This window comes from Coturnix japonica, chromosome 1 (genome assembly GCF_001577835.2).
Source record: "Coturnix japonica isolate 7356 chromosome 1, Coturnix japonica 2.1, whole genome shotgun sequence".
Taxonomy (NCBI): domain Eukaryota; kingdom Metazoa; phylum Chordata; class Aves; order Galliformes; family Phasianidae; genus Coturnix; species Coturnix japonica.
The window spans coordinates 150,568,758-150,581,944 of NC_029516.1; the positions used below are offsets into that span (position 1 = coordinate 150,568,758).

The 13,187-nt window shown below is 39.7% G+C and overlaps 1 protein-coding gene across 12 annotated transcripts in view; it reads left to right on the forward strand.

Annotated features, from left to right (window-relative positions):
- Positions 1-13,187, forward strand: part of LRCH1 (leucine rich repeats and calponin homology domain containing 1) — a 101,570-nt gene that overhangs the window by 37,673 nt on the left and 50,710 nt on the right. For all 12 annotated transcript variants that reach the window (XR_001552656.2, XR_001552654.2, XR_001552655.2 and 9 more), the window contains exons 2-3: positions 8,154-8,298; positions 11,601-11,727. Coding sequence is in view for 3 of the 12 variants with exons in the window: in XM_015851781.2 (XP_015707267.1) it covers positions 8,154-8,298; positions 11,601-11,727 (272 nt within the window). In the remaining 9 variants the exon portion in view is untranslated. The remainder of the gene's footprint in view (positions 1-8,153; positions 8,299-11,600; positions 11,728-13,187) is intronic.

The following is a 13,187-nucleotide window of genomic DNA, read 5'->3' on the forward strand; positions in this document are numbered from 1 at the left end:
TACTGGAGAGAGCTGTAGAAGAGTTTGGCATCTGCAGATCATTCTGGCAGAAGGTTTCAGGTGCAATGTATGGCAGGTAGTTTAAGTTTCCTAAATATATTTAATTCTGGTGTTTTTGAATGTAGAGATACTTGTCTCACAAGCCTCAGCTAACCTTGTAACAATGTTTGACCAACCTTTTTACGTTCTCCAAAAGCATAACATATAGTTGGCTTTTCTGGACTCAAGTCAATTGCTAAAATTAGCTTTGTGTGAAATCAAACACTGTTGCATGCAGAAAACAGATCAACTGCAGATAATTTATAGCACAGCAGTTGTGTAGGATCTTAGGTTGCCCATATACCTTGTGATAATGTAGCCTTTTGAATAAGGCCCTCTGTGTCTCTGCAGGTGATGCTGGCAGAGGGCTCAGCACAAGGCACTTTAGCAGCTGTTTGTGTTCCAGTGCATTTTCTGCTATCTGTATCAGCCTTGAATCAAAAATACTAAAAAAAAAAGGGGTCAAAAATACTACTTGGTGAGTCAGCTAGTTATGGGATTACAGTGGAAAGTATCAGTTATTGAATGTTGGAGTATATTAATGACTGCAAAATTGAATCAGCTCATAACTATGGACTTAAAGTTCAATATACATTGCTATACATATATAATCACATATGACTGATCTTCCTGATCTTGGTTAGTTATTGTAGTTGAATTCTTTGTTTACTTCAGGATTTTCTTTCTTGGAATTTCAATCCCTGGTCGTGTCTCTGTCAATTCCTGCTTGGATTAGATAGATGAAGTTATATCTCCTGTCTAATAGCTACATAATTAGCTTATTGTTTAAGGGTGCGCAAAATAAAGTAACCTTTCGTAGTACAGAGCAGCTTTGCGTTGGTAAAAAGCCACTGTTAAGTTTTGCTGGGTTTAAGAGTGGTTGTAGGGGGAGTATGTGAATAATGTGAGTAAGGTTGATTAACCCTGGCATCTGTGTGAGACGTACAGGCAAAAAAGGAAGCAATTAAATGAGAAATCTCTGCTTTCTCTGTTGCAGTAAATTAGCATCAGATAGCTCAACCGTATATTTGTCTACATGCCTTTGATGTGCCTAAAGATCAAATAACTTCTCTTAATTTCCTTGTTTGCAGGAAAATCTGTTACAGAATGTGACACGGTTCAGGTGTAATGATGAATTACATATAAACGTATCTGACAGACTAAAATACAGATATGAAAAATAACCATCTTTGTAGTGCGGGCAGGTGAATTTCTTCTCAGAAATCAGTTATGTTGTAGCTTCTACAAAGGGGAAAATATGAGATAACCCTACTTTGAATAGTCACCAAGGTAGATAATGCAGAGCATAAATGGTATCCTCTCTTTGCAGCTTGAGGAAAAATTGTAATAGGCTTTATAACTGAGTATGAAATGTAGAACTATGGCACTGTGTTCAGCTTGTTCTTTCTGGTAGCGTTCTGTCCATGGACTGGAAAGTTTGTAGACCGCTAGGTCAGATTTTTGCTGTGCATGAGTGCATCATTGGGAATTCCCTGGTGGAAAGTGTTAGTTTCCAAAGGAAACAACCTGAAGGAAGGAGATCTCTACGGCTGAGACAAGAGCTGCCTAACAGAGTATATCCTTGCAGGGATCCACCACCATCTCTACGATAGAATGTAATGCGTGTTTTTACTTGATCTTCCCCTCTTCCCCGCAGTAAGTGACTTGTCTGAAATCGACTGTGTGTTTGCATACACAGTTTACTGCTTTTGAACTTTTCTTTTGAACTTGGTGAAAGCTGTGGTCACTGTTCTTTCAGGAAAGAGCTTCTTCATTTCATGGGAGTGTTATTCGTGTGAGAAGACTGTAAGGTACCTGAAAGTCCCTTTAGGTAAACTGTGTGTGGGGGTCAAATTATAATTTCAGTGTTCTGTGCTAATAGTTAAAGTACATCCTTGATGACTGAAGCGAATCTGGGGGGCTTTTCAGCATCAAGGGAAGATCCAGCTTCCACAGGAGTTACCTGTTCACTATTACATTTTCTTGTATGCGTCATTGCTAACAATTTAGGCAGACAGCTAAGATATTTTGGTACAATAAAGACGATCAGTTGGCCAGTGTGTAGTTTGAACACTCACTCAAGTACTGTCCATGAACCAACTTTGAAGGTTGAAAACAACCAAGAGTAAGTTTCTAGTTTATGAACTGAGAGAATATTTCCCATTACTGCTACTGTTTGAGAAGACCCTTGAAGTTTTAGCCCAACTGGTGCTAATTAGAACAAAACTACAATCTATTGATGCTTCTTAAGTCTGGTTGTTTGTTAAGGAGCGTGAAAGTTAATGGCTTATGTTTTCTCTGTGGTGCGGAAAGCATGGGAGAGGGAGGAATGCTCTCTCGTCTTTTCTTGCTCACCCTTGAAGTTTGCTCAGCTTTAACTTCAGGGAGAGATGGCTTATGACTTTGGGTTGTTTCAGGGTAGTTAGGGCCCTACTTGAGAATAAATTTGGATTGCGTATAGTTTACACCAGCAATGAATGCACTTTATTGGGAGGTTATGTTGCACTTTGGAAAAGTAATCCACGTATTCTCTAATGGGGTGGCAAATGAAATACAGCAGAACAAGTGAAGGTCTCTGGGGGGGAGAGAAGTTGTTTGCAAGGTCTTTGTCAAGTGTATCATTCAGCTTTCCATTCCTTACAGGTGGTCTGGGTAGCGCTGCTGCAGGGTTGGCTGGGTCTGTGAGGGCGGGACTCCCTCTTGCGGTAACATCTCAGCCTGGCTCTACACTGCGCTGCTTTCCTTTCCTTCAGGCTCCTATCACTTCAACATCTGAAATCCTGAATTTAGGCTCTGTCTGGTAACTGCAGTCAACGTATGACTGCAATGGCAGTTGTGGCAATTGACAGTGTCAGCTAGGGATGGGGAGTACTGGGTGCAAGATGTGCTGTTCTGCTCAATAACGCCAAGTTTTAGGGTGTATCTCAGAAGTCTGCAACACCTTATAATCATGCTTCAGTGTTTTCACAGCTAATATATGGCGTTTGTCTACAACTTAGGTGGAAAGTAGGCACAGTTATGCTAATAACAGACCATTTGCCTTTGCCACAGCAAGTATGGGTGGGATGCAGAGTTGCTGAAGGCCTAAAGTGCATTTAAGTACTGATTTCAGTTGTCTGAGATGCAGAACCATCAGTTTGTGTCTTTAATTACCAGTGATGGTACTGTTAGCTCATATGGAAATGCAGACCTCCTAAAAGACAGCTGAAAACATGGGAATGGTAAAAATAGTAAAGCTCCATACGCTTCTATTGTGTGTCATATATGTATTTTTTTAATGTGTTTCCCAGTGTTCTTACCTGAATAACTTTCCTCTGAAGTTGGGGTTGAATTTACTGCATTGTTTTTAAGAATGGCATCATAGTACAAATGCAAATACCTTCTTTGCAGTCATTTGGGTCTTCTGTTCAGTAAGAGCTGAAGACTATAAAAATAGGAACTTGGTTGTTTGTGTGACTTTTTTTACTATTCTATTTCTCGGTTTTGAAACTCCATATCTAAGAGAGATTTCTTCTATTTCAGTTGAACATCTATTGTATTTTTCCAGCTTAGTTGTGGATGATTCTCAATTCCAACTTTGGCCTTTTGAAGGCTTTCTTTTTACTTTATAAATACAATTTTATAATGTATTTTTCTGTAATATTAACGTTTAAAATCACTGCTTTTTAGGAAACTGCATTCTTTTAAAATGTTGGCAAAGATTTGTGACATAGAAGTGCATGGGCCTATTTGTTTAATAGATGACCGGTCTTAAAGCACTGTATGGTCTACAAAGTGCTCAACAAATCAGTTGCAAAGGTTATGGTCGGCAGTGGGGTTTCACTGGGGCTCCAAGAGGTTATGTCCTGAGTGTGGGCTCAGCCATCTCTGCTCTGACAGCCTGGAGCCTTGTGCTCAGTCCCCCAAAGTGGCTTGGAGCCAGCTGTGAGTTGCTCCTTGCTGGCCTCAAATTTTGCTTTTCATTGTTCACTCCCAGCTGAGGAAGTGCTCGTTTCATGTAGTTCCTGTCTAACTTCCAACATAGTAACATTTCTTTGTACAAAAGCAGCGTCGTTGCTCCAAAATTGGAGTCATTCTTTTAAAGTTCAAGAATCTGTCTGATAGTTTTCTAAACTGACTTGCTTATTTGTGTGTGTGTGTGTGTGTGTTCCATTCCTTTATTTTGGAGTTTTAACAAACTTGTTCTTGGCAGGAAGAGATGAAATAAAGCCAAAAAGTGTTTGAAATAAAATAATGAATGGTGTATTCCATGTAAAACACACAAAGCTTGCTGTGGTGCCCTCCCCACTGCTGGGCTATTTGTCTATGTTTGTGTTGCCTGTTCCATAATGGAATAACAGGAAATAGTCACCTCGAGTTAAACCCGTGTGTAGTTTTAATGACCATTCATGTACCACAATGGATTAATTACTCTGTGGATTAGAAACTATAATCAGCTTAGTCAAAACTCCTTTAAAGTCTACCAAATCCTACCTGTGTCCGTTCCTTTCTATTTCTGTAGCAAAAGCAAGTCTGTACGATAACAACATTATTTTTAGTTGCCCTGAGGTGTTGTTTTTTTGAATTAATGAAGCAAGTGAGTTGTGCAGCTTTGTGATTTGGGAAATAATGGAGTTGGAAAAAAAATACAATAGAAAAGTGGAAGTTTGCCAACTACTTCTGTATCTTAAAAATATTTTCAATAGCTGCTGAAAAATACTTTCTGCATTCTTCTCTTTCCTGATGTAATGAACCTAATAAAACGTTGTTGAAAACTTTCCAAAAATGTTTTGAATTGTGACAGAATCACAGAATGGCCTGGGTTGAAAAGGACCACAATGATCATCCAGTTTCAACCCCCTGCTATGTGCAGGATGCCAGCCACCAGACCAGGCTGCCCAGAGCCACATCCAGCCTGGCCTTGAATGCCTGCAGGGATGGGGCATCCACAGCCTCCTTGGGCAACCTGTTCCAGTGCGTCACCACCCTCTGAGTGAAAAGCTTCCTCCTAATATCTAACCTAACCCGCCTCTGTCCTGTCTCTATCCAAAAGAGACAAAAGTGCATTGGTACAAGTAACATCAAACTAATAATGCATGAGAAACTTAACATGAGCCAGCAGTGCGCTCTGGCAGCCCGGAAAGCAAACGGGATCCTGGGCTCAATCAGGAGAGGGGTGGTCAGCAGGGATAGGGAGGTGATTGTCCCTCTCTACTCTGCTCTTGTGAGGCCCCATCTGGAGTACTGTGTCCAGGTGTGGAGCCCTCAGTACAAAAAAGATATGGAGATTTTGGAAAGGGTCCAGAGGAGGGCCACAAAGATGATCAGGGGGCTGGAGCACCTCCCCTATGAGGACAGGCTGAGGGAGTTGGGTTTGTTCAGCCTGGAGAAGAGAAGGTTGCGAGGTGACCTCATTGCAGCCTTTCAATACCTGAAGGGAACTTACTCCCAGGAGGGGAGTAAACTCTTCGAAAGGGCTGATAATAGCAGGACTAGGGGAAATGGTTTTAAGTTGAAGGAGGGAAGATTTAGGTTGGATGTGTGATTCTTTCAGAGGTTTATGTAAGTGCTTACATATGTTAATAAGATACATTATCGAGTTCATTTGCAGAATGTTTCCCTTACTTTTCAGTGTTTAAAATGTACTTCACTTTGTGGAATTTTCAGAGGTACCTAGAAGCTTCCAGGCTTTCTTCTCACCTGCATCATGTACAGAGGCTCCTTTTTTGATTGAATAAAGCCAACTGAGTATTAAATAAGAGTATTTAATAAGACAGATAGCTATTCCACAGAGTCGGAGTCATAAGTGTTGGAAAGGACCTCTGGAAATCAGAGAATCCAGCCCACTGTTAATGCACATTTCCTACAGTATGTTCCACAGGAAATCACGCAGGCAGGTTTTGCGTATCTCTGGAGGAGACTCCACAACCTCTCCGCCTTACTCAGCAGATACAGTTTCTTTCTTATTATTATTTAGGAAGCAACAGTAGATATAATAGTGTTGAAATGAACCAAAACCTGTGATAACTGGACAATAATAAATAATTGACTTCCTTTGTTGTAAGCTAATTGAATTCCTTTGTTGTGTACACATTGTGTCCAACAACCCAATGTCCTGAGGGATAACAGGAAGGAGTTTGTCTGCTATAATCTGTGGGTATTTTGTTTTGTCCTTCTTCGGATTAACAGTCTTGAAGCCCTTGAGAACAAAGGATAGCAATAAGAATGATTCTTAAAATACAAAAATAGTAATAAAATTGATAATAATTAATTTTACTATGTTCCTTAATGTTTTTCAGAGGAATGGGGTCAATCTAGTTGCTTTTCAGTTTCTTGGAAGTCTGAGATTTTTTTCTGGGTCAAGGGGAAGGTCAAGTCAACAGTCTGTTTTATTTGATGTGAAGGGAAATGAGAACAGAATTGAAGCTATCGCCTGTGTGGTAGGCTGCTGCTTTGGTAGCATGGAGAGAAGTAACACTGTTGTGTTCCCAGTCTTAGATGTGTGTATCACTTTCGGAGGATCAGAGTAAAGGTGAGAGGCTACTCCTCACATACCACCCAGGTCCCTGGAGGTACTCTTCAAACTAGGGCTGAGTTTCAGTTTGCTCTACTGAATCACCCTGCTTCATCCCTGCTATGGGATGAAATGATAGCGATGGTTTGGGGATGTCACTACAGAAAGCGTGGTTTAAAAAAGGGGAAGGTTTTCTTTGAGACCGGATTGTAAAATAGGAAGATCAGTTTGCATGACTCTTAGTAATAACATGTCAGTCTACTGTTGCTAGATATATTTATTATCAGACATCATGGCAGCAGGGTACGGAAGCTGCATTGGTGTTTTTGTTTTTTTATTGGAATGCCATGTTACTCGCATGGGAAACAGAAAACAGGAGGGGGTTAAGCACTGAAACTACGGAACATTGAAGAGCTTTCTTCCGCTTTAAAGAAAGAATGGCATTCACAGAGTTCCAATCTCTTTTCTTTATTGCAGAAGTGAAGGAAAGTTGAAATAGAGGTAATGCTGCATCTAACCACCATCCAAGTCTCCTAAGATAAAGCAGAACATATCACGCTTTACTGTTGAAAAGTAATCTATGGGTGAATAATTTTGACTGAGGTGCCCAATTCAACCATGTTACCATTTGAGTTAGTGGGACTGCTCTCCCTTTATGCACTTGTTGGCCATTGCTGTTATCTTGGTCAAGTTTGGAGTAGTGAGACTTGATTATTGTTGGAAGTGAAGCAAAGTGGAGGCTGACAAGGGGAATGGAGAGTGATGAATTGCAGCTTGTGTTGCAGGAAACAGGAACAACACCAAAAGTTATAAAGCTTTCCTAGTGGCAATAGTTTTGAGCTGAAGCTGTACCTCTGTACAGCAAACTGAGCCAACATGGCAAAATGAAGATTTTCAAGCCTCGGCCAGTTTGTTCACAAAAGCAAAATTATTTTTATGGTCCTGAAATGATGAGATGCTCTGGAAATGTGTCTGCTAAACTTTGGATCCTTTACCTTCTTGCAGTTAAAGAAAGTAAGCTTCAAAACAAGCTCTGAAGGAGCAGGGAAGGAGGTTTGAGCTAGTGACAGCAAAGATGTGAAGTAATCATCAAGATCCATTTTCCTTGTATTCTTCCAATCGAACATCTTTTTTGTTGTTGTTTATTTGTTTGTTTTTGCTCAGGCATATTCCTGTTCCTTACACTTAAGAGATGAGCATTTTCCAGATCACGTTATTAGTCTGATTGTATGAGTTAGATGGCTTTTTGCGGTTTCTAATGGTAGAAAATGGTTGTTCTTGCACATATCTATTTGTGTATCAGTCTTGAGACACAGTGTATAAGCTTTGAAGTCTTTACTGGGTTGTGGTTTCAAGTATTTTCTCAGCACATTGAATCCTGCAAATAATTACATTTTATTAGACTGAATAAAATTTAATTGAATGTTTGCTCTTTTATATGCAGTCTGTTCCATTTCAAAGTACTAAAGGTTATGGCTAGTTTTATTTTGCGTAATGAAACATTGGCTTTATTTGTTGTCTGGCTTTAGGATTATATTTATTTCCTCATCTTAATAGAGAAGCATAATTTTTCAAAGTATATACTTCTGATGGTTAAAAAATATGTACTTTCTCATTTCAGATCTATCAAAGAACAGATTGACAGAGATTCCTACGGAGTTGTGCCATTTTGTGTCACTGGAAACACTAAATCTATACCACAATTGTATTAAAATTATACCAGATGCCATAATGAACTTACAGATGCTAACTTACTTAAATTTGAGGTAAGTTTGTTTCCCACATTTTCTGTTTAATTGCGAATGCGTCAAGAGTTTTTGTCTGCACTTTGTGTTCTTGGAACATTTGACTACATTTTTCTTTTTATTGCAAACTGTAATGCAAAAAAGTCGTTGCTTGTAGATGTAGCTCTCTGTACGAAGATGTTATAAAGGCTAAAATGAAAGTCTTCATTATTTAAGGACAGAAGAAGTAACATGCATCCTTTTCTTTCTTGTTCTTTGAACAAATTTGAAAATGCTAATTAAAACAGCATGGATGGATTCTTTTCATTCACACTTGATAATAAATTTTAAATTAACAGATATCACATTCAATGATAAATCACAATATATCAATATCAGGATCACAAAAAAAAAAAAAAAAAAAAAAAAAAGAAAAAGATAAAAAAAAAAAAAAAAAAAAAAGGAAAATTTACAAGTTTTACTAATTAAAGATGTTTCCGTCCACTTAAAATCTCCTGAAATCGTTTTCACTTTGATATAGCCTTCCTCAATACAACAACCTTTTACTCTATCTTGTAGGTCCTTTACAACCCTGTGATTCTATGATAGCTTTAAGGGTGACTGGAGAATGTGCTCTCTACTGTCGGTCTTATTTCATCATTTTATGTGATACATTAAGCAAGAGAAACAATTGCCTGTGATTTGCAATGACAGTTCTGGGCTATTATGTAGTATTGTGGATAATTCTGAAGAAGATTGAACAAGATTGCTAACGCTTCCCATTGTTCTTGATGAACAACTACTTCAGGGCATTTCTTTGGTCCTTGAACATCAGCATTACAGAACTAGCACTTATTTTTTATAGAATCATTAAGTTTGGAAGAACCTCTAAGATCATTTAGTTCAACCATCCACCTACCACCAGTGTTGCCAACTAAACCATTTTCCTTAGTACCACACTTACACTTTTTAGCACCTTCCTCGACAGTGATTCAATCACCTCCCTGAACTGCTTGTTTCAGTGTACCACCACTCTTCTGGAGAAGTTTATTCTAATATCCAGCATGAACCTCCCCTGGTGCAATTTAACGCTGTTCCCTCTCAATTCTAATGTTAGTTATCCCAGGAGAAGAGGCCAACTCCACCACGCCACCACCTCCTTTCCTGGTAGCAGTAGAGGGATCTCCCACGATCATCCTCCTCATCTCCAGACTGAACCATCTCACTTCCCTTGGCCTCTCCTCATAGCACTTATGCTCCAGACCCTTCACAGTGCTGTTGCTTTCTATGGACATGCTCCAGGGCCGTGAAGTCTTTCTTGTAATGAGGGGTGCACAAGTAAACACAGTACTCAAGATACAGCCTCACCAGAGCTGAGTACAGGGGGATGATCACTTCCCTGCTCCTGCTGGCTGCACTATTTATGATATAATCAAGGATGCCATTGGCCTTCTTGGTCTCCTGGGCACACCGCTGGCTCACATTCAGTCAAGTGTCAGACAACACCCCCAGATCCACACAGTCTTCCAGCCACTGTGCCACAAGTATGTAGCTTTGCATGGAGTTGTGATCAAAGTTTAGAACGCAGCACTTGGTCTTGTTGAACTTCATCCCATTGGCTTCAGCCCAGTGATCCAGCATATCCACATCCCTCTGTACAGCCTCAGGTGATTAATCCTTCCTCCCAACCTGGTTTCATCTTGCAAACTTATTGAGGGTGCACTCAATCCTCTCATCCAGTTTATCAATAAAGATACTAAACAGGATGGGCCCCAATAGCAGTCCATGGGGAAATACCACTCATGATTGGTCACCAGATGGATTTATCTGCGTTCACCACCACTTTTTGGGACCAGCCCTTCAGCCAATTTATCCAGCAAAGAGTGTACCTGTCCAAGGTATGAGTTGCCAGCTTCTCCAGGAGGATGCTGTGGGAGGCAGCATCAAAGGCTTTGCTGAAGTCTAGGTAGACTGCATCAGTAGCCTTTCCCTCATCCACCAGGTGGTCACTCAGTCACAGAAGGAGATGAGGCTGGTCAAGCAGGATCTACCTTTCATGAATCCATGCTGTCTGGTCTGGATCCCCTGGCTATTCTACACATACAGTGTGATCACACTCAAGGTGATCTGTTCTATAACGTTCCCTGGCACTGAGGTCAGGCTGACAGACCTGTAGTTCCCTGGATCCTTATGACCTTTCTTGTAGGTGGGAGTCACATTGACATGCCTCCAATCTTTTGGGACCTCACTGGTTGACCATGAACCTTGATAGATGATGGAAAGTAGCTTGGCAATCACCTCTGCCAACTCTCAGCACTTTGAAGTGGACCCGTTTTCCAATTTTTTCCTTATTAAAAATCTCCTTGTTATAATTGCACTTTAATGAAGCCTAACGTATAATTTATGTTGATTTACAGCTTTTATGTGAAGGGAAAATAAAAGTAGTCTATGAGAGAGGGAGTTATGATTTAAATGAATTTGTTAATAGCATATATTGATAAAATTAGTACTTTTGTATATAGATACTGGAAAGTATCAGTGTTTGTATAAATATGAGACACATTAGGATGGTACTGTTCAGTATCTTCTGCCAGGAGACCTTGATTTCTGTGTTACAGCCCTATTGACTGCTGGCATTTTAAGGTGACACTTCTGAGTAACTGATGAAAATGTTCTACTTTCCCTCTCCAGTAATTTATCCAGTGTCTTTTAGCATGGATACATATGCATGCAGGAAAAGAAAACAGTCGTGCATTTATTTCTTTTCTATTATATTTGGACACGTCCTGATGGCGAAATGTCAAAATCTTTATATTTGCTGATCCAATGCTTGTGCTCACGGTCTTGAAAAATGCTACAAAAGCTTAAATCTTGATGCACTGGGGATTGTGTCTGAAAAATAAACACAGCAACAGCTTAGCACGAGAGTATAATCCATTTAGGCCGTTTCCTTCAGAAAAAGAGAGAAAACCTCTCCAGGATGTCCTTGGCAGAGATGTCTCAATGGTGTTCAGGAAAGCCTGGGAGCTGATCTAGTTTTGTTGGACTCTGATATGAAGTGAGAAATAAATGGCATGATAACTAATATATCCTCATAGAGGCTAGGTCCTATATTCTCCTTGTTGGAGAGTGGTAATTCTCCACAATACTGTTTAGTCAGTAATTGCCGGTATTTTTGATCTACAAATGTTTTCCTAACGATTGCAATTCCGAAGCTGTATATTATCTACAGGAAATCTGACCCATCAAAATGAAGGGGTTTTGCAGCTAAAACTTCATGCTAGTATGCAGTAGAATGTCATTGGTGTACTTAATGGTTGTTTTCTGTCTTTGTTTTGTTGCAGTCGAAATCAACTTTCTTCTTTGCCAGCTTGCCTGTGTGGTCTTCCTCTAAAAGTCTTAATTGCAAGTAACAATAAGCTAGGTTCCCTTCCAGAAGAGATAGGTCAGCTAAAGCAGTTAATGGAACTGGTACGTTACTAATTTTGCTATTTTGTTTTTATTTGTATTTAATTAGACTCAATAAAAAACTCTTTGCAAAGATGTTGGAACAGATGCCTCATACTGTAATGCCAGATTTTGACTTCTGAAGTGTATCTCTTTGGGACCATTCTGAGCAGCGTTACTGCCTTTGTTCATTCAAAACTCATCTTCTATGTTTAATTTCCTTACCAATTGTACTGAGTATGTGCTCTGGCTCCTTGTTTTGCTGTGTTTCTGGTTCTGGCATAAGGTTCTGCAAAGCTGTTCTGTCATCCAATACCACCTCTCTTCTTCTTTCTCTCAGTGCTGTCTGCTTAGCACACTGCATTCCGCTAATGACATTGGTCCTAGCAGTCTGTTTGCATTTTGTTTAACTGTTTTTGTCAAGCGGCTTTACTTAAACGTCTGTCTTAACAGATTTACAGGCTATATTCCTCTTGGTTTTTCAAAGCTGATTGGTTGACTACTATTTCTGAATGCAGTCTTCCACCTATGATACATTGTCTAACAAACAAGAATCAGAAAGTGGAGAAATTGTTTGGTACCTAACTTAAAATGTATTTAATTGTATATGGTTTCCAAAAGCTTGCATGTAGAAATGATGTAGATGAGTGCTTCCCTTTCCTCCCCCTTTATCTACATCTTTTTATGTTCTGTGCTTCCTGAACTCACTCTGGCATGTGTGTAATGCCTTGTGATTGTTTCTGTTCACCTTGACCTCTCAGCTGGCAAACAAACAGTTTTCTGAAACTGCCAGTTTATGCAGAGCAAAACAATGAAAAGTGAACTTTCTCCCAGCTGCTGACATCACCGCTGGCTGCATTTGTTATGTGCATCTTGTTTGCTATCTGAATGTACCTGCTTATCATATTGACATCTGTATAGGAAGAATTTCTCTACTGAGTTCTGTTGAGCTAACCTTGCTTTAGGAGCCAGTGCTGCTACTTTGTCCTCACATATGAAGCAACAACTATGGGGCTTTCTCCTTTCTTCCATTTTTCTTGTACAGCACCTTGTGGTGTCAGGCTTATAATATTTATTGTAATGAATCTGATTTGGGGAGGGAAGCAGTTACCTTTTATACCCAAGTTAAACACTGCCAGCTTTGTTCTATTGTTATTAATTTTAAGTAAGTACTAATAATTTATCTAGCAGTTTGAAGTACTTTTCTTAAGGGATTTAATCAGTTTACTGGTATTGTTTTGATTGAATTACCTTCAAAAGCATGTCAGACTGTAGCACTGTTGCTATTGTGCTTAAAATAGGTTCAGTAAGAAATTATAGGTCCAGCCTTATTTATGGCTGAGCGGTATTGAGCATGTCCTAACTTAGTTCTGTCCAGTCATTCTACCCCTGTTAAACTGAAGGAAGTCTGAGTGAGTAACAGTTCTTGTTAGATTAGGCGTGCTTCTGTTCAGATGCCCTCATTACTGAGGTTGGTATTTCTG